We start from the raw sequence: 21,442 nt of genomic DNA on the forward strand, positions 1-21,442 counted from the left end.
AAAGATTTGTTCGAAGATGTGGACACAGATGGTAAACCTGCCCTTTCAACCCATATGCCCTTGCTTTGAGAAGACATGGAGGGAGAGTGAGTCAGGAAACACAAAGAGAGGGGGCGATACTATTAGGTTTGGTTTGGGGTTTTTTATTTTTCTTATTTTGAAATATTGATTCATGGTGACTAGGTTTCAGAAACATGTCTTTTGTTGGCCTCGAGTTTAATATTAAGAAAATATTAAAATATTAAGAAAATTTTTTGCACAAAAAGGGTTGTAAAGCATTGGAACAGAGTGCCCAGGGAAGTGGTGGAGTCACCATCCCTGGAAGTGTTCAGAAAACATGTGGATATGGTACTTAAGGACATGGTTGAATGGTGAACATGGTGCTTGTGTTAGGTTAACAGTTGCATTTGATGACCTTACAGGTTTTTTCCAACCTTAATGATTCTATGATTCTATGATTTTGGTTAAAAAGCAAAGTGAAGAGTTCTCTTAACAACTAGGTGGTTGCATTACACAGCCAGTGCACAACCTATCAGTATGATAAAAAGTGACTTGAAAGGTGAGGGAATGCCATTAATCTGAGATTAAAGCCCGTGTAAGGCTCATTTCTTCACGAACTTGATATGGAGCTGTCTGTTTATTACAGATAATTTGTGTTTTATTAGTGTGCAAGAATAGGACTTAACTTGCCTTAGCTTCCTATCAGCTGAAATAACTGCTTAATCCTCTCTGTCTTTTCAGTGACCTTGCCCCTCAAGTGTGTTTTAAAACTAAGGAGAGAAGGGTTGAGATTCCAGTCCCAGAGAGCTCCATCACAGTGACAATCAAAAGCCCTGGAACTGCTTTTGCCACCAAAGAATTTGTAATTCACCAGAAAGACATCTGTAAGTATCAGGTCGTATGTGTACCTAAGGCCTTTATACTATGTTTAACAACTCTTCAGATGTGTATATGCTTGCAGGTTTCTTTGGCAGCATTCCTGTATGTAGCATGTTGATATGCTGAGTCCATATGAGGCTACCATATATCATTGTTTTCTCTAACCTTTCAAGAGAAAGAATACTCCGCTTACCCCTAGTTCATAGCAAAAAAACCAAGGGCAGAATGTGAGGAGGAAAACAAAATACGTTACATCCCTCACTCTTTGCCCTTTTTTGTCCTACTTATAAATCAGGAAGCATTTGTAAACGAATTCCTAATCTACATGTATAAGTAAATTACACTTTTTCCCACTTCCTTCCGGGAAAAGAAGGAAGTTGTAAACAGAAGATGGCAGTGACACAATCTGCCATCCTTGCTCTAGTTTTTGCCTTTGGTTTGCTTGCTTACTCCTTCAGTGTAGTCAAATTCTAGTGTCAGTAACACTTCTTATCCATGGTTCTGTTTACAGTCAAGAGCAGCTTATGAACTTCAACAAAATGCAACTCAAAAATATTTGGTCAACACGATGAGTTGCTCGGGTTCATCACAGGTTATCATGGGCAGTTTGATTGTGCTGAACACTTTGCAAGCTCTCAGATTCTTGGTCAGGAAGTGGGATGTATCACACATATTTTTAAAATGTTTTTGCTTGCACCAGGCCCAATGAATGCCATAACCCTTGTATTACCAAGGTTCTTCCCTGTTTCTCAACCTCTTGCTTACCACCACACATTTACAGAAGGAGATGCTTCTGTTTAATCTCCCTGTCCTATCCCCTCTGTGATCTCATGCCCTTAGTACTTCTTGTAGCTTAAAATCACTTTCCCCATGATCTTCTTCAGAACCTCATGTGAGCTTCTTCCATCATGTGGTCTCCTTCCTTGCCACTCTCCCTTTTGTTGCAAGTCCTCACTTCCCTACTGGTCTCCAAAACATACTTCTTCTTCTGGGGATGTTTTTCCACCATCGTCCCTAGAAGTGTTCTCATGCGTACTTCAAAGACTGCCACCATGTTTCCTTTATCACTGTGGCATTGAAGGGAGGTTGAGAAAGATGGGATGTGTTCCCTACTATGCATTGTGAAGAGTCATATTCACAATCAGTTACTTGCCCATCTGCAAGCTGAGGTATTAAAAGAAAATGCTACCTGATGATTCACCAGCACCTGTGCTTTCCTGAGAACTCTCATGCTCAAGTAGCCACAGAGCCTTGTTCTAATTACAGAGGTTGAGTTACGTGTTTGTATGGCTACTAGCCAGTTCAGAGCAGAAAGATGTGGCTGTTAAAACACCTGTAGGGCTGGTGTTCCTGACAAATGACCTGAATATGGCTTCTTCCCCCTGCCTCTTTTTCAAGCCTTTGTTCCTGCCACTCCACACATTCTTAGTTTAACGCCTGACTTTCCAACTTCCACATTAAATCTGAAGTGGAGTGATAATGGATTGGTTTTCCCATATGGACTGGATGCCCTTTGGCAGATTCAGATACTTCGAAAAGAAGCAATGGAAGAAGTTACACAAGTAAGTCCCTTTCTTCCTTTATGAAAAATATATGTACAATTTCTGCCCTTGGTAATGTTCTGAGATGTCACTTGAAAAAAACTGAGAATGATGAAGATAGTAGAGCTTTGCAGGACCTGAGCGTAGTCATGCTTCTGGTAGGTAACTTCTTGTTAAATTTCAAAGCTATGGAAACACTGGCTACTGTACTGTTGATACTTAGTCACAGCAGTTTGTTTTTTTCCTGGTACAAGGATTTTATAATTCAAACTTACTTATGAATTTGGCAGATACTTTACACCATTGTCTCTATATCTCCAACAGTGTCTCCTGTCTTGGTCATCTTTGAATTCTCAGCTTGCTTTTTTCTTCTTTTGTAACAGGAGTTTTTCCAGGCCAGTTTGTAGCTCTGTACTATACATTTTAGTATTGGAGAAAAGATGAAATGTGCAGCCTGGGACTAATATTAGAAGAGTTTTATTTTGGAGAAGTTGGAACATTTCCCTGCCTGGGAGAAGCCCAGGATGCAGTGTATACCTCTTTACATGCATGGAAATCTTCCTGCTCTCCTCCAAATATCTGCCCTCTGGTATTTCTGGCTGACAGACTACCTAGCTAGTGGGCTATTTAGCAACTTAGGCTTTTGTCCAGGTAAATTAACAGCACAACTAAAAGTTAGGTAGAACACTCCAATAATTTATGAGGATTTTATGATTTACTTCACCTAATTTACCGTTCTGTTGACACTTGGGAGATGGTATGTCATTTTTAGCAGGTGTTCATAAGCTCTGTCTTGGTTGCTTTCTTGGTGCAAAAACTTTGCAGGTTACTTACTACTCAAAACTGACTCATGAAGACATCATTCTTTCTTGGAACTGGACATCAGATATGCCTTTGGAGTGTACTTCACACTATGTGAAGATTCGCTGTTACATTAATGCAACACAGTTTGTTGGCCCCAAGGATTGGAGTGACTGGAGCCCAGCAGAAGTGATCCCTGGTATGTTTGTTCCCTTGCTACCATGCGGACTTTTATTTCTTTATAAGAAATAAGCCAAAGTCAGAGGAAGGGCATTAGGCAGTGATGAGCTACTGCCTTTGAGACTGTTTTGATTAGAGAAAAAATACTATCACTAGTTACTGAAACCTAGCAAACATTTATTTGTGTGCATTGGAGTGCTCCTCAGTCACATTTTAGCTGATCACATCATGTTTATAGCAAATTGTTCATGCAAGGTTTCTTGGGGGTTTTTTTGTTTGTTTTATTCCTTCTCTGCTAGGAAAAGATACTGAGCCCGGTGGGAGTGGAGTGTTTCCTCTGGACACTGTGGTGGCAGTAGGTTCAGATGTGACATTTTGTTGTGTCCATGAAGAAGATCAGCGCATAACAAATATGACTTACGGATCAAAATCCTACACAATGATGCAACTGAGCAGTCGAAGCCATGCCATCAGAGTGCTAAATGCCAGTGCTTCTAATAGCAGCGGGACAAATGTAGTGTGCAGACTCGAAAATGGGATGGATGGATCTGTCGTGTTTGTTGGATGTATGTATCATGTTTACTAACCTTAGAAAAATCAAAATAAGTTTGAGACTCTTAGGGTTGTGCTAGGAAAAAAATACTGTTGTGGCTTTTTTTCCTCTTGGCCCTTGGTTTTGAAGTTGAACTGGGGATTGTACGTGTTTGATTTCACTGTGGAAAGGCCAGCTCTTGGTGGAGACACCAAGTGTGGAATGATAAGGTATGGTGAAGAGGATGAGCCATTCAGGGCTTGCTTTAATTTTCAAATTCCATGTGGAATTCATGCTAAAGGGACCATTTCCTTGACACGACTTGTTTGGAGAATTCAAAGCAGTGGTGGGGCTGGCATGTTAGAAAATGTGACGCACAGCCGACAGCATTCCTGCATTGCTCAGCAGCTGAACTGATGCTCAGACTTTAAGAAAACTCTTGGCAGAGTTTCAGTGAAACACTTCCAGGTCAGAGCCTGGAGCTTGTGAACATGTTTGCATGTGATTTGCCAGATTACCCACCCACTTAGAATTCTCGAGTCAAGTGTTAGTCAGATGGGGCTGATAATAATTATCCATCTACTTTATTGTAATTTTCTTTAAAGCATATTACTTCTGTGATTGGGGTGTAACTATTGCCATGTATTTTTGAAGCACGCAATCTAGGCCCAGCAAAACAAAAGAGCCATGCTTTCAGGAAGCCAGTGACCCAGATGTCACACTAGGATGGCAAAACATCAGCTAACTGATTTGGTTTCCTTTCATGCTACAGATGCTCCTGATATTCCCCAAAACCTCAGCTGTGAAACATCCAACTTTCTGATAATAAAATGCACCTGGAAACCAGGCAGGCCCAGTGGACTATATGGAGAACGAAAAACAAAGTACAGTTTGTTTGAAAGGTAAAATTAATCAGCACTAAAAGGAGTAAAAGGGTACAACTGGAATACCTCCATTGCTGCCTGGGACTTACTGCATTATACCTATTTAAATGTGATTGCTTGGAGCCTAAAATACTTTCCAAGAGTTTCTGGGAGCTATACCTAAACTAAACTTGGAAAACCCTTATGTAGCCCTGCAAAATTCCAATGGGAATTAAGGATGACTTTTCGCAAAGGTTTATACCATTATGAACTCACAATTAGATAAAGGCCTTAGTGTCTCAGGTTGCTGCCAACATGTGGACAAGGCCAATATGAAAAAGGGAGATAGGAGGAGTCAATCACTAATTTTAAATTTTTTTTAATATGAAACCTGGGTCAGATTATGTCAGACATTTACGGAACTTCTGCTAAGCAGGACGACAGAAGTTCACTGAGAAACAATTGTAAGGCAGGTCGTAGGGCCTTTCCCAAATGCCACTAGGGAAAATAGCAGTTGGCCTCCATCCATTCTCCTCTCAGCATTAAGAATTAGAGCAAGCAGAGTAAATGTTACCCATAAAACATTGAAAGGGACAAATACTGGTTTCACCCACAGAAAGCAGTCATGTTGTGTCCTACTACATTGTCTTACACCATGTAAAGCCTTGCAAAAGAAGAAATGTTGTTTGGAATAGCACGTGCAAAGTGCAAATCACCTCCTGGTGGTTGTGATTAGAAGTTAGTGAGGAGCTAACAAAATTCCCATGGTGAGGAGGCTCCTGTGTCATTCCAAAGGAGCAGTCAGGGAAAGAAGCCAGGAGAGGCCTGAGTCACACAAAATGATGAGAAATGGAGTCTCATGGTTGCTTTAGAATCATGCTGGAGGCAATGAGGTTTGAGTTACAGTCAGAGATGTCATCTAGAGTGCCAGTGCTAAAAAAGCCACTGGGTAGGGTGCAAAGAGATGGACAAAACAGAGCAGGTATTCAGAAGAAAGGAGCTTCAGTCACTGCCTATATTCATCTTATAAGGAAGGATGTTGTCCAATCTTGTTTTGCTCAGCCCAAAGCTGTGAGATTAATGTCATGCATTTCAGGATAAATACTCCCATCCTTGTTCTCAGCCCACACTGAACTATTGAAACAGAGAGTGTGGCATGGAGGGAGATCAGAGCTCAGCTAGAACACGATAAAAATGCCCAAGGGAACAAGTTAGTTAAACTTGGGCTGCTTGAATGAGAGGCTTACACAGATTGTAATTAAAGCAAATATATGTACATGCATCCAGATACACAATTTAGATTTTATCCCTAAAGATGCACCACTGTTCTTGTCTGTTATCAGACTGCCTGTCCTACTCTTGGTTAAAAGACAACTGGGACTAGTGCATGTATTCCAGGTAACAAACCTTAGTTCAGATTTGACAGGGCTTTTAGAAAGACAATGTGTGTAGCATCTCACTAGTTCAGAAAGCAATTAAGAAAATTCTTTAAATGTAAGTGTATGCTGATCTGAACAAAGATACTTTAAATCAGAATCTGAGTTGTGACTTGTGAGGTGGTTTTACAGGACCTACCTGTTTTCCAGGCTTTTGAGAAGTGAGAGAGTGGAAATGTTATGCTAGTGGAAGAGGAGAGTTTCACATGAGAACAGGGCAAGTCATGACTGATGCCACTTTAACCTGCTTTGTGGTGTTAGATATGCCTCTGCAATCAAATCATTCTGTAAGCCATGTGAACTGAACCCATTGTTCTGTACCATGTTTTCGGTCTAGATTTCTGACTGTTGCTAGGAATTAACTTACTCAAAGATTAAGCTTTTCCCTCCTCTCTTTACTTTGTAGAATATCTAGTAAAAATGTTTCATGCGAAGTCAATGAAATGAACAGAGACCGTGTCTGTGGCTTTCCAGTACTGCCTGATCAAAAAACCTATGATTTCATATTAGATGTCTCCAATCCTATTGGGCAAGCACAGTCATCTCTTTTGGTTGATATAACTCAAAGAGGTAAGACTAATGACTTAAAAAGGGAAAAAGAATTAAAATTGGGGTGAACTGTAAATGACCCTGTATTTCAGTGTCTGCTTATAGGACAAAATATCACACAGTTTAACAGCAGCAGGATTTGGTGCATAAAAGAAATAGCTGGAAAAGACAGAAGGTAATATCAGGACTATTGCATGCTGTTGGTAATAGCCGTGGTAATCTGCTGTCATGGTTTGGAGAAAGGAGTAACTTTTCTCTTTAGATCTTCAGTTTAAAAAAGGAAAGGGAGATGACCACCTTTCTAGCATTGCCAACCTTTTCTCCTCCACAACGACAGCTGAGGCTTCAGGGATTCCTATTGGTTGCAGTATTCTGCTGTTCTCCAAAAAACTGAATTTAAGCATGAGGATAGTGCATTTTTTTTGGTCCAAATCCCAGTTCAACTAGCCTGAGATTAGAATTGTCAGAGTAAATTGGCAGAGTTGAGAGAAACATAATTTGTTTCTGTTGATTATAAACTGGGCTGTTTCACACTCAAGTGATATGCTGCTATTTCCTATTTGTTTCCTTTTCTTTCTTTCCCACACTGTCCACTTAATTCCTGAAGCAGACTACGTATTTCCTTAAGGGTAACTGGACCAATTCCAACAGTAGATATTTTTTTCTCTAATAGCAGTGAATATTAGTGCTGAATATTTTTGAAAAATTCTGTGAAGGGAGTTCTGGGGTGGAGTCATTTAGGAATCCTCCTCTATCCTAGTCTGCAGATTTTAAGTCCTGACTTGAAAAGTTCACAGAAGTTGAACAAGTTGAGTAAATTTCATCCACCACTGTGGTCATCTGAAATAGCTGATGTTTCACTTTTTTGATAAAATCAGTAAGAGGGAAAATGTTTTTCTGTGTCTCAACTCTTTATTACATGTTCCAGTATAGCCAGTCTTAAGTAAATCTGTTTCCATGTTTGATAGCTGAGAAGAGAGTCAGGAATGGGACTGCTTGCAGGTGCCTTCCCAGCACCAGTTTTCCCAGTTGCTGATTGAAACACTTATCCTTCTATTCTCTCTGATCTTCTAAATTAAGATTTTTCTGAACTAAAATAAGTGGGTTTTTTTCTTATAACTGAAGGCTTTTTCTTTCCTTTTTAAGTTCATCCAAAAACCCCAGAAAAGTTAACTGTTATTGGAAACAACTCTACAAGCATCCAACTGCGTTGGTTTATAAATGGCAGCTTTGCTGGGATCAGGCTTCTGTGTCAAATTGAAATTATCAGTGGTCACTCTGAGAAAAAACTGGTAAGTGTTGCTTTTAAAAGATCAGCATCCAAAAAATTATCTTTTTCACTGAACTAATCACATTTCAAATTCTTTTCTCACTGAGAGATTCATTCTGATGATCTTATTAAATCATCAATGTAGTAATGAGTAGAAGTTCATTTACTAAAATCAAAAAACTTCCTGCTCATCTCTGTTGTTGCCTATTTTGGGTGATTTTGGTTTGTTGGTTGGTAGGTTGGTTGGCTGGTGGTTTTTTATTTTGAACACTAGAGAAAAGTCAAATTACACACCATGTTATTTGGTACTTGAAAGGGGTGCATAGTGCTTTGTGCTGACCTCTTAGGAAACAGTCCTTGTGCTTTGTCCTTCCTGGTGCAAGCTGTATTAACACACTCTAGTTCCAGGATGCATTGCTGCCCTGCAGACTTCCACAGTGGCTGTTTCAGATCTTGCAGTCTGCAGCTGAATTTCTCCCTTTATTTTTTCCCCTCAGAGAACAGTTCATTTGTTTGCTGTCAGCAGTTGACATGCATGTGGCCGTAATGGGCAGCTGCTAAACCTTTCATATCTCAGTGATGTAGAGACAGGATAGGGAAGAATTCTCCCATGGGATGTATCAGTAGGTAAACTCCAGTGATACATCCTCTGCAGCAGGACAGAAGGTGATATTTCCGGGTGGGGTTCAGATTTTCAGCCATTCACGCTTCCAGCTGCTGCCTGGTGCTCTGCATCACGGACTGGAGCTGCATATTTACTCTGCAGACTGTCAGAGGAGCTTAGGATACTAATTTAGACACCAGCATCAGATACTGGGTGTAGGTAGTGTGAATATATCCTCTTCTGTATTGCCTGGCTTAGCATGGGGTGACTTGTCCCACTGAGGAAGCCTAATGAGAACTGCATTTCAGCTGGCCTGAGATTTACCCCCAGTTTCTTTGTGTGTACATTTCAAGTAGGCACATAGTGAATTCTTAGGTCTTGATGCACAGAGCCTGAATTTTTAATTTGAGCACATTAACCTCAGAGGCTTCTTTTTGAAATGCTTGTTTGATTTTTAGCAGTATTCTATTACCCTTTGCATTTAGTTGCCAGCTGGGCACAGCTGTTGAGCACAGCCTTGAATAATGTAAATCGAGCCACAGAAATGATGCAGCTAAGACTGAAGATAATCATTATGTACATGCCTCCAAAATAATAGGGTGCATGCTCTGTAAGAGTATTTTTAAAATACTTTCAAAGCACTTAATGAGTATGGAAGCCTTAAGCTTTCTTATTTTCTCTGTAATTACATGTGTCAAGTAATACCAGAGATTAAATACTACAAAAGGAACTCAGATATTTTTGGAGTACGCAGCTCTAAACCTGGGGCATGCACTCGTTTGTGAACCCTGCTGCTGGATCAATCATCTAGGGTAGTGGGAGAGGGTCAGGACTTACGCTTCCGCAGCAGTTTGATTCCCTGTACCTGTATCAAAGCCTGCAGCCGCAGATATTTTGTATGCAGCAAACAGCTTGGCAGAAGCTTTTATTGCTTTATTATATGGTCGCTGGTTGCTTAACAAAAAACTCCAGGAGTTCTCTGTCACAAAAGTAGCTGTGAAATTGTTATGGAGTTTTACATGGCATTTTGAGGATGTTTTCAGAAGCATTTCCATCCATATGAGAGATTGTTGGCTTTTCTAGTATTTTTCAAGTTGTCATTTGGCTTTAGAAATGCACAATTGGTTGCATCTTAAAGTCACTTGGAGCCCAGTTTTTGGCAGCTGTGATGCACATGTGTTATAATTAGATTCAGTAAAAAAATATTCCCAGGCTTAGGGTTTCTTTAAGTAATTGTGAAACAGAAATGCTATGTAGAATCTTGCCACTTTAAGAATAATAAGAGAGACTAGTCCTGTCAAAGGAGCTGTGAACTGAGATCACCTGGATAAGAACTGGGTACCATCTTTTGAAGGAAAAATGAAGGAAGCAGACTGCATGGTAAATATCTTGCTCAGACTGTCTTTAAGATACTTCTGTGCATGTCTGGTAGGACTGTCCCCACAGTCTGATGTCCTTGTGCTCAGTGGAAGTGCAGGTTCTGAATACCAGAGGTGAAATCCTGGCCTCCCCCATGTGAGCAGCTTTGCTGCATATGGGAGAGAGGGGGACTGAATGGGATAGACAGGAAGCAACCACCTGCTGCTTTGTGTAGAGCTCAACCTGTTGAAGGCTCTTCAGTGTTGCATCTCCTTTTCACACTTTATATCATCTCAAAGGTGCTGCCTACTGTCATGCTTCAATTTCTTTCTATACAGGACTTTATTTTGGTGCATCTCTGAAGTTTTTTTCATTGGCTAGGGTGACTGCATAGGAAATATTTTTATTTTTCACTATTTTCTTCATAGGGCTTGACTGTAGCTTTGACGCTGTCAGTATTCTTGGGGGAAAAAAACCCCACGTTGTTAGGTGTTGACTAGCAGCGTAATCAAGGGGGAAAAAATGCATGTATCATGTCTATTTCTGTAAATTTTTAACAGCAAAATGTCTCCATGCCTGGTGGGAAATCCTCAAGTTACACAGCTCAGCTGAATGAGTTGCACCCAAACACCAATTACCAGTTCAGGGTGCGCTGCTCAGCTGCTGACCACTTCTGGAGGTGGAGTGACTGGAGCAGGGGAGTGGACCAGACAACATCAGAAGCCCGTAAGTTCATCTATCTCTTGATGACAAAATGTTGAATTTGTGAAGACATATATTTTAAAATTAGTCATCTAAAAAAACCTAACTTTTTAATAGATGGTAAATTGTCTACTATGCAACTGGAGAAAAAAACTACCACTCTTATTTTTTTATTTAGCTCCTTCAAGAGGACCAGATATCTGGCGAGAGAGAAGTCCTTCTGGAGAAAGCCTAAAAGTCTTCTGGAAGGTAGATAGGGGATTTAAAAGAATATGTAATGTAATTGTACAAAAAGCTATTTACTTACACTTTTATAAATTAATGAAGTTTATAGTCAATAAACCAGGCTGCTTTTCTAAACTTCTATAGAACCATACATTGAGACAGTATTTTTCCCCAAATGGGAATGTTATTAAAGTTTTATAATTTAAACATTGCATTGAGAAGCATTTCATATGAAGAATTAAATTTTTATACATCTCAGTTGGAAATCAAAAACTTAGAAACTTACATGTCAATTCTCAAAGTCACACTTGAGTAACTTTTTTGCCTTGTACAGTCATCAGACTAGATCAGGAACAGTAAATTTGTATTATCCTATATCTTCTTCTGTATATTGCATTTTGATTTTAATGCACTCTTTGTCTGTTCATAGCCCTTATCCCTTTCTGAAGCCAATGGAAAAATAGTGTCTCATGAAGTGTCCTGCTTCCTGCTAGAGACACTACTGGAGCATAAAGTAGTCACTGAACCCTCAAACAGTACCGAGATAAAACTTGGAAAAAGTGATTGTATAATTAGTGTTGTAGCCAAAAACCATGCAGGCTCATCTCCCCCCTCAAGGATAACAAGCGTGGAACTTCCAAGTGGTGAGTGCTCCCAGTTGAGAGTTAAACACCTTCAGAGCTTGGGGAATACTGGGGAGAGTAAGTTTATTGAAAAATAATGCTTTGTTTGTTTGTGTTAATTTCCCCACACAAATCTGCTGGGCAGGGAAAAAAATGCTGCTTTGCTTTTAGTGTGGTGTCTCACCAATTAATTGTGCTCTTTACATAAAATAAACATGATTGCTTGATGTCTTTGCAGCTGTTTGCACATTTCTGGACACCTCTCAGGAACAAGAAGAATGAGGCTTCAAAAGCGTTGGTCTGGACCCCTGATATTTAGGGAGCTCAGTTTGTTTCTGTGTGTTCTTGTTGAGACACTGAGAAGTGTTACATGCTAAAGAGATTCAGAAGTTTTGGAGGTGTTGTGTGGCTTTTTAAGGCGAGAATTGTCAGTTCAATGCCTGTGAGCTCTGCAGGAGAATATTAATTGGACTGGTTGGTAAAGTGTTGGCATCCTTGTGCTAGGGAGCTAGTATTTGAAAAGGATGTAGGGCTTTAGCTTCCTAATTAAAACACTGCCACTCTTGCTGAGGGTTTTGTCAAGGAAAGTAGCTGAGCCAGATAATGATTTTCTGCTCCTGAGACTGAGCTTGGAGAGTAGATAATACTGTGAAGTGGTTATTGAGAGTCCACACTTCCCTTCACACCAGAAAGTGTAATCTCACAAAGCACAAACCTTTAGCTCCAGATCTGGCTGATGCTCTGCAGGGAGGACAGATTTACACAGCAAGGCCCCTCTCTGGTTGTTTGCCAGGAGCATTCATGGTTCTGCTTCTCCTTGCCCATGTGGAGAACAGGTGTCACAGTTGCTTGTGTGGCAGCTCAGGTTCTGATAAGACATGGCCATCTCTCATAGGAAGAAATGTGTTTTGGCTGAGATCCACAGTGAGATGAAAAAACAAGTTTGTTACTATGTGAAGGAAAACCATTGTACATAATGTTTATTGTGCTTCTACAAAACAAAGATTCCCAGAATGGGTCAGGTTGGAAGGGTGCACAGTGAGTTTTCTGATCCAACCTCCCCACTCAAAGAGGGTCATCCCAGAGCACACAGCGGAGGATTGTGTCCAGATAGTGCTTGGGTATCTCCACTTAGGGCGACTCCACAGCCTCTCTAAGCCCGTTCCAGTGCTTGGTCACAGCACAGTAAAGAATTCTTCCTCATGTTCAGGTGGAACTTACTGTGCATCACTTACTGCCCATTGCCTCTTGTTGTATTGCCCAGCACCACTGAGCAGAGCCTGGTCCCTCCTCTGACCCCTCCTTGCAGACACTGACAGACATTGAGGAGGTCCCCTCTCAGTCACCTCTTCTTCAGACTCAGCCTTTCCTCATAAGAGAGATGCTCCAGTCCCATAAGCATCTTTGTTGCCCTCCCCTGGACCCACTCCAGGAGCTCCATGTCTCCCTTGTTCTGAGGAGCTCAGAATTGGGCATAGCACCAATGGTAATGCCTTGTAGTATATTCTTAGTCTGCCCATTGGAGGGAAAAGTAATTGTATGGGACAGTTGATTTGAAATGCTTTTACAGCTCTCCTTCAGCAGAGAAAGAATGAGGCTCTGGAAGTCAAAGAAGTCTCTGTAATAGGTTTGTGATGTGGGATAGCTGATGGCAGCTAGAGCTTTGCATTCATTTATAGCTTTCTCTCAGATGTCTGAGGTTCCCTTTGGTGTTACCCAACTTGTACTCTTAAATATTTGCTCCTGAGTTGGTATAGGAATTGAGTCACTGACTGGAGTCATAGAAGATGATTCATTCAAAGAACTGGATGACATTTTTGCCCAGACATCTTTTCTGGCTGCTTCCTGTGTGCAGTCTGTAAGTGCTTTTAATGTCCATAAGAAAGCAGAGGATCTGAAGCTGGAGATCTGCTGAGGTTTTCTGAAAACTGAAAACACAAACAAAGGATACTGTGTCATAATTAATTTGTCACTGTCTCTGAAAAGTGCTCTGTAGAGAGTTGGGGCATATAATCTGTCTGATCCAGGCTTCCTTACCACAGTAGTGCTCTAGTGCTAGTAGTTATTTGTTCTTCTAGTCTAGGTGGCGACTATAAATACACCAAAATGAGCAGTACTGCCCATGGTGAATTTCTAGTCATCTAGCGCAGGAAATAAGATGGAGTGTGGTGTATTTAAGTATTTTTTAGACAGTATGTGCTTACTGTCAGTAAAAGCTCTTTTCTGTAAATAGGAAAATTAAGGTCTGCTAATTAGAAATATGGTCTTTTCTGGCATCATAGAAATGTAGTTTCACTGGATGCATAGTAGTTTTTCTGGGGAAAGTATCAAAACCATTGTGGAGTTGGTTTGCTTTTTTTATTCAGTTGTCTTTTTCTTGCCATGAGCAAGCTACAAAAGGATTGTACACTTAACTGTATGTTAAGATTATTTAGAAATAGACAGTCCTTCGACATTCACAGCACATCTGTGAGAGTAAAGTTTTCATAGCACTAATTCTTAAAAACAGTCCTTGCCCTTCAGCCTTCCATAGTTTATGGCTTTAATAAAATGAAATAATAGACTCAATGGGGAGCATAAATGAGAACACTGAAAAAGGAAAACTGAAACCCTGAGATTGTTTTTGCAGATCTGTCATGGGGCCACTGCTTTTGTGGTGGCCTTTGGAAACCATCCCTTAGCTCTGCGGGGTCCCATCTGATGGACAGCCATGGAGGGCAGCTGCAGGAATCGGAAGCTGTTCCCAGATCCAATCACTTCAAGGGCAGCCAAACATTTGATAATCAGAAACAAGGAAAACAGACTAAAGGCAGAGATTTTTTTTTCCTTCTTTCTTGTATAATTTACCCTTGGTAGACTGAAGCCTCCATAAAGTTCACCAGGGACATGATTATTGCTGTTGATTCTTCATGAAAAATGGTTGTCTGTGGTTGGGCGAGTGACAGCAAGACATTTTGAAGGAAACACAAAGCAAACCATTTGATGAAATGACAGCAGGAATTTATAGCTGGAGGCTCCTGCCAAATTGGTGTCAATTCATATTTGAACCTGACATCTGCTGTAAATCCTTACCTTGAAAAAGTGCTTTTTAAGCCAGTCCTGAGCTGCTGCATTTCTCGTCATCATACTTAAGGCTGGCTGAGGGATTTGCTGCAGGCTGTGTCTGAGTCTGAGCACTCCAGAAAGCTCAGCCGAGTGCACTGCTTCGAATTTCACAGTTCACGCTCACCTCTCATTCTTAGAAATGACAGCTGTTTATAAAGCCATTGTGCTCTGTCTGGAAGGCTTTCTTTCATCTTGGGCTATAGATAAGTGTCTGGTCTTTGATGGATTTTTGTGTCATCTTTGTTGCAGACAATGTCACAACAGATCAGGCCGTGGCAATGGGAAATGGAATTAATATTTCTTGGGATTCTTACCCAGACATGACCTGTGGCTACACAGTAAAATGGTGTCGTTCATCTGGGTCTGAACCATGTATTGTGGACTGGCAGAAATTTCCTTCAAATACAACAAATGCAGTGATAAAATCTGGTAAGTCAAAAATAATTTCTTGTGACTTTCTGGTTGAGACCCTGAGCAGCAAGTGGAGTAAGAGCAGCGCAAAGCTATAGGTTGCAGATTGATTGCTGTGTACTTGTGTAAATAAATGAAATTCTTCTTGGTACTGTGTTTATTTTAATTTCTTACACAGTCTTGCCAAATCCAAGTATCATCTTGACTTAACTTCTATCATCCTGTGTTTATTAACTGTTTTGAAATAACCTCTTCTAGCTGTACCCCACAATTTCCTAACTCAGCCTAATGCGTAATGTTTAATCTAGAGTTTGGGGTTTTATTTGGATTCTAAGCATAAACAGTGCTGCTCAGGATGGGAGAAGACTAATCCGTTGTTTTTACATCAGGCAGATACTTTTAAGTGTGACCTCCATGTGTTGGCTTGCTGTCAGCTATTGAAATTTCCTGGAACAGGGCACATTCCAGGTCTCTAGATGCTGGTGGGCAGATCAGGGAAATGAAACTCAGCTGTGGTGGGACTAGTAGCAGCAGAAGAGAAAAGAGAGAACCCAGTAAAGATTTAGGATTTTTTTCTCTGCTGTCTATGAGGCTATATATTTGCTTTTTAGAAGAATTTAGTATTAAAGTCTCCATTCACGAAAACAACTTGGAGCTGTGTACATAGGAAAGTTGAGGGGGAGTGGGACCTGGGAGGGTGGGGGCAATATGTTTTTCTGTCTGTAATTACAATGCTGTGTCCATGTTGTTTTCGTTTGTGCTAGCTAGAGATTGCTTTTTTCAAGCAGACAATACTGTGTCTGTCCAATGATGCACTGCTTTACTCCTGAGCTCTTCCCTGGGATGGTTCTTGCAGAATGTGACTCTTGTGTGCGTTATCCAGCTGCTAGGGCTGGCTCAAGCTGGGAAATCCACCTCCGCTCTTAGTCTTTCTAGGAGAATCTCTCAGGCTGGACTTGAACTCTTGCAAAACCCATTTGACTTCTGTATAGTTTCACAGGGGCATCTTGTTTAGAAAAAGTCTTGAAAGTAGTGTACAGCCCTGACTTGAGAAAATCCTAGAAAGCGGTATTTACACATTATAGGATCAAACCCCTATGTTTCCATCAAAGACTTGAGAAGCATAAATTTGATGACTATCTGTGTTTTGTAAAGTCAGTTCAGGACTGAAGTTCATTGCTAAGTTGCTTCACTGTAACTTTTGAGAGTTTTCTGCATATCTTTTTTGCTCCAGTAAGCCTGGTTATTTCAAAATACATCTGTATTTCTGAGGAGGCAGGATCTACATGGCTGCTGTGGGAGGAAAGGAAGGGGATTATTTCTGGTAACTTCAGTTTGTGTTTTCCCCATGTAAAGGGCAATTTATGCAATTTGAGTAGCTTGTTTTGAATCCTTTTTGTTTAGTACTAAACTTTCTCTGGAAGCTAGATTTGGTTACTGCTTCTAAACCACATCTGATGGCACAGCTTTTGTAGGAATTAGAAGTAGGGATGGTATTTATACGATTATACTTTGAAATTTTTTAATACATATTTATATGTCTGCATCACGTGAAATCTAAAAGTGTCATTCTTCAGAAGTGAAATGTTGTTACCGCAATTTTCTCTTGCAGCTCTGTTCAAACCTGGCGTGAGATACAACTTTTCACTGTATGGCTGCAAATCCACTGGATATCAGTTGTTGAAAAATATAACTGGGTATATGAAAGAGCTGCGTAAGTGCACTTTTATCACTCAGGATCTCTGCAAAGTGAACTTAGTCTGTGTCTATTTTTAGTTCAGTGTTGGCAGAAGAAGACTGAGACCAGAATCCCAATGCAGTACTACTGACTTCTGTTTGTTCTCAGTCTATAACTGTGATACATTTCTCCAGCCACTTCCAGTTCCAAGCATATGCAATAACCCTGTATTCTCCAGCTTGTGTGATGGCACAGAGTGTCACGGCAATTTACAGCTGTAACTTGAACCACATGGCTGTGGTCCCTTCTACAGGACAGAAGGCAACTTTTTTGATTCATCAAATCAAAGTAAACTTCCAAGCACATTTGGTACAGCTCAGCAAATAAAAAAGTATCCATGATATTTCTGTTTGAAAGCACTTCTTAAATCTCAACTAGATTGTAGAGCACAAACCACCTTGAGAATTGCACTTGTATTCTGTCCCACACCAGCCCTGTCTGGGTAACTGGGGTTTGACCCAGTGCTGAGCTTTGCTGGCCTGAATATGCATTAGTGTCTGAATGCTTTCTGTTCCCAGGTGTCTGAACATGACTTTACTCTTTAACACCACAGCTGTATTGTATTGTATTGTAACTACAGCACCCATTTCACTTTGAAGTTCAATGTGTTTTCTGCTAAAATAGTTTGCTTGGAAAACTGAGCTGCTGACATAATCTGAGTCCTTGGAAATGATGTTGTTTATTTCATCGCTAAGGTTGAAGGTGAGGTTAAGGCAATTTTACCAGAAACTCAATTTTCAGCCATTTGAATATCTGAACAGTTTATCTGAACAGAATTCTGAACAGTTTCCCAGAAGAGTTTTTCATATGTGTTATGAACAGATCAGACAGAAGCTTTCAAGATACAAAGACTTTGAGGGACTAAAAATGCATTGAATGTGCAGAAGAAACTTATGAGGAACTGAGAAATGCACAAGAGCATAGATTTATCCTAAAACTTCAGATTTGTCTTTGGACAGATAATCATCAGGAGAAAAATGGATGCATTCTTAAACATGAATTCAGCCCTGCTGGATCAAAGCCAAATGTCAGACTTAGTCCTGGTGCACATGACCTTAAGCATTATCTGCTCTAGCACTTTCAGTAGGCTTCAGGTATTGGAAAAAGGACTTGTAAAAACTGCTAAGAGTAGTTCTTTTAAGCTGAGATAGAATTCCATGGTAGGAATGTAGAGTTTGTTTAGTTTTAAGACAAGCTATGAAGTCACAGAGTTAAAGCCTTTAAAAGCTAATTTGTATCCTCTGAATGTTTATACAATCTTTTGGGGTTTGTTGCAGGAAGAAGGATATTTACACGTACGGGTCTGTAAGAAGGCTGACCAAAGAGAAATTTTTCTTTTAGCACCCCTTAGCAGATAATACTGCAGTAATTAATAAGTCCAACATAGCTGTATTTTTGTAGTATCTCCTGCTAAATCTTTCACATATACTTTACAGTGAGGAGTCCTGAGGAAAAGGTTGGAAAATGCTAGTCCCAAAACAAAAGTGATGAAATACCTACATGGTTTCGGCATTTAATGATAAGGTAATTTCTTACTAGTTTCTTCCTTCATAATTCTCCCTACAGCTCCAAAAACTGCACCAAATTTTATTGTTGAAGAAACTTCTTCAGATTCTATATTGGTAAAATGGGAAGACATTCCTGTTGAAGAATGCCGAGGCTTTTTAAAAGGATATCTTCTTTCCTTTGCAAAAGGTGAAAAAGATGCTTTAAAGCCCAGACTTTCAGAATCAGGTAAATTAATTGTATAGATTGCAACTTCCTTACTTACATATTTCTTTTTTGTTTTTTAATAGTTTAATTTCACTTTAATAAAAAAGAGTCTTTAATAATAATTCAGTTGCATTACTCACTGTTATAATTGGCCCCTGATATGTGACAAAGGCATTTAAAGTAATCAGCTCCTTGTGTGGTTAGAGCGCAGTTGTTTTTTAATATAAAGCAAAAGTTGGAGAAAACGTTGTCTCACTGGGGCCATAAAGTAATGCAGTGACTAAGTGGCAATGTGTCATGCTGTCGCCTGCTCAGATAGCCTGGGCAGATGAGGCAGGGAGGTTACATGGCTATATTTAATAGGGTATATTCTTCCAGTGCCTGTCCTGTCAGGAGTGAAGGCTGACGCACATTCATAAGAGGATGAGCAGGGGGGTAAGGAAATGAAGTCAATCTGCAGCAGCAGCACCACACTCCTGTGCTGTTCGGTGCTGTGTAAGCAAGCAGCATTGCTAGGGTTCTTTATTTCAGTTTTCCTTTCATGGACTGTTCTTCAGGTTTCATATGCTCACTTCATGAAAGTTTTGCAAAAGCTGAGGTTGTCTTTTTGATTCCTTTCTTACAAAGTTATGCTTTTCTTACTGCTTCCAAACAAACAGGGAATCCAGAACTTAAAGTTAACAATATCACTGACTTAACAAAGAAGTCTATGAAAATACTTGATCTTCAAGGCAAAACAAGTTACCAGCTGGAACTACAAGCCTACACAGCTGGTGGGTTGAGCCCTCCAAACAGCCTCTATGTGGTGACAAAGGAGGACTGTAAGTTGATTTTCCCTGTTCCCTGTCTTTAGCACAGGGGCTGTACAATATGTATAAAGCTGAGCTTATTTTGTTGGTTTGTGGGCTTTTTTCTCGTCCTGTAGGTAGTTTGGGCCTACAGTCTAATTTTTTCCTTTATTTAGCTGGTTATTTATAAATACAAAAACTGGTACATTTCAGAGTGAGGGAAAGATCCTTTCCTATTACAGCTACTTTGTAGTTCATGGTAATGTATGCAGAAAAATAACTTCTAACCTACTACTAAATATAGTGGAGTCTGAGCTTAGTTTTCTCAAACAGCCAGTTGTTTTTGTCAGGGTTCCCATAATGAATATCTGCTAACACATGGTGGGAAGAAGGACATTGTGGAAATATTTATCAGTTTCAGAATTGTAAACAGATGCCTCTCTACTTTGAATTCAGTTTTATTGATCCCCTGACAGAAGCAAACACAGACAACTACAAAAAAAAAAAGATATTGACTTTGGGGAATGAGAGAAAAAAGTATTTCCTGTGAAGTACTAAACACTGGGATGCAACTAAAATACATGAAAAATCAAACTTGAGGCATTTAATATCAATGGAAGAAGGCACTGGGGATGTATTGGAGCTAAAACGCAGGGGTTGGAAGCATTGTAAAACATATAAAAGACAATGATGTTTGTGCAATGAGTTGTTGGCCTAGAAGAGTCATTACCAGAAACTTGGCCAGCTCAGGTAGTGTGAAAGTGCAATTCCAGAGCTTAGTGAGAATAGAATCACAGTAGCAACAAGTCTTGAGCTGCACATGAAACCTTCTGCAATTAAGCAGTCAGAGAGAAATATCTGCTGATTCCTGTAGTTATCACTGAATCTGTTTATGGATGAACTTTGCCCATCCAGCAAAGGGGAAGGGTAATGGTGTAGGTCACTGTTTGCAGTCCACTGCACTAGGTGAGTGTAATGGGATGGCCTTTAATTGGTGGGAATGTTAGAAAAGGCATAAAATTTGCTGGTAACATTGGATATATATTTACTGTCTTTTCTTTTTTTTTATCCCCCAGCTGTAGGATTAATCATTGCAATTCTCATCCCCGTGGCAGTGGTGGTGCTGCTTGGAGTGTTGGCCAGCATCTTCTGCTACCGAAAGAGGGAATGGTAAATGCCTGCCTCAGGTTTTCATCTTTTCCTGGAAGTTTTTGCTTTAGTGCTAGGGTTTTCCATTATTTTAATTACTCCTTTGTTTCTCTAACTACCCAAAGATGTTAGTGGGCTTTGTGTAAAGGTGGGTGGCAAAAACACATTGTAGAAGGTGAGGGAGAAACTGAGTTGGAGAGAGGTCAGAGGGAGGAATGCAAGAAGTTTTTGCAGGAGCCTGTCTCCCAGTGAGCACCATTTATAAATAGTTCCCAAGTGGAAATAAGCTGGTGACAAACTGTAATTTGTGTGCCCTCTACAAACAAAGGTAGACATACCATCTTCAACTTTTAGTAAACGTGGAGTATTAAATTCCCCACTTAAAAAAAAAAAAGGTTGCTGTTTTTTCCTTTATACTCAGTGAAACTTCAACACACTGAATCTTTGCACCAGATGTCTTCAGTATTCTGAATTAAAGGGAGATGTCCTGACTCCTTTTGTGTATTCACAATCTGTTTCAGGCCTAGCTATCTTTATAATAGTTTATTCTTTCATCTTTAAAGGATTAAAGAAACATTTTATCCAGAAATCCCGAATCCTGAGAACAGTAAGGCACTGCAGTTTCAGAGGAACATCTGTGAGGTAACCCTTTTTTTAAATCTAGTATTTTAAGCTTCTGAAAGATAAAACAAGTTAAAGAATTCTTTTGCAAACTTACTCTTGACTCATTTGTTCCAATTGTAGAAAAAACTCTGTGGAAGGGGGAAACAAGCCAATTTACTGAGTAACTCCTGTCAGGTGCTATCTAGAGCTTTGTTGTTAATGCAGTTACTTGCAATGTTTGATCTAGGAAAGGACTGCTTTGTCAAAGTGTTAGAAGCAGAAAGTATGGAGGTGTGTATATGCTACATGAGCCAGAAAATTATTAACACTTTCTTTTTTTTTTATGTATTGGTATTAATGGCTGTGGGATG

General features: G+C 40.0%; 1 protein-coding gene across 2 annotated transcripts in view; it reads left to right on the forward strand.

Moving 5' to 3' along the window:
• Window positions 1-21,442, forward strand: part of LIFR (LIF receptor subunit alpha) — a 51,594-nt gene that overhangs the window by 22,626 nt on the left and 7,526 nt on the right. For both annotated transcript variants that reach the window (XM_039567513.1, XM_039567512.1), the window contains exons 4-19: window positions 742-884; window positions 2,278-2,441; window positions 3,246-3,420; window positions 3,701-3,967; window positions 4,706-4,835; window positions 6,639-6,802; window positions 7,928-8,073; window positions 10,575-10,740; window positions 10,895-10,965; window positions 11,372-11,585; window positions 14,919-15,098; window positions 16,693-16,794; window positions 18,385-18,552; window positions 19,191-19,352; window positions 20,396-20,489; window positions 21,032-21,110. In XM_039567513.1, the coding sequence (XP_039423447.1) occupies window positions 742-884; window positions 2,278-2,441; window positions 3,246-3,420; window positions 3,701-3,967; window positions 4,706-4,835; window positions 6,639-6,802; window positions 7,928-8,073; window positions 10,575-10,740; window positions 10,895-10,965; window positions 11,372-11,585; window positions 14,919-15,098; window positions 16,693-16,794; window positions 18,385-18,552; window positions 19,191-19,352; window positions 20,396-20,489; window positions 21,032-21,110 (2,425 nt within the window). The remainder of the gene's footprint in view (window positions 1-741; window positions 885-2,277; window positions 2,442-3,245; window positions 3,421-3,700; window positions 3,968-4,705; window positions 4,836-6,638; window positions 6,803-7,927; window positions 8,074-10,574; window positions 10,741-10,894; window positions 10,966-11,371; window positions 11,586-14,918; window positions 15,099-16,692; window positions 16,795-18,384; window positions 18,553-19,190; window positions 19,353-20,395; window positions 20,490-21,031; window positions 21,111-21,442) is intronic.

This window comes from Corvus cornix, chromosome Z (assembly GCF_000738735.6).
Source record: "Corvus cornix cornix isolate S_Up_H32 chromosome Z, ASM73873v5, whole genome shotgun sequence".
NCBI classification, from domain to species: Eukaryota; Metazoa; Chordata; class Aves; order Passeriformes; family Corvidae; genus Corvus; species Corvus cornix.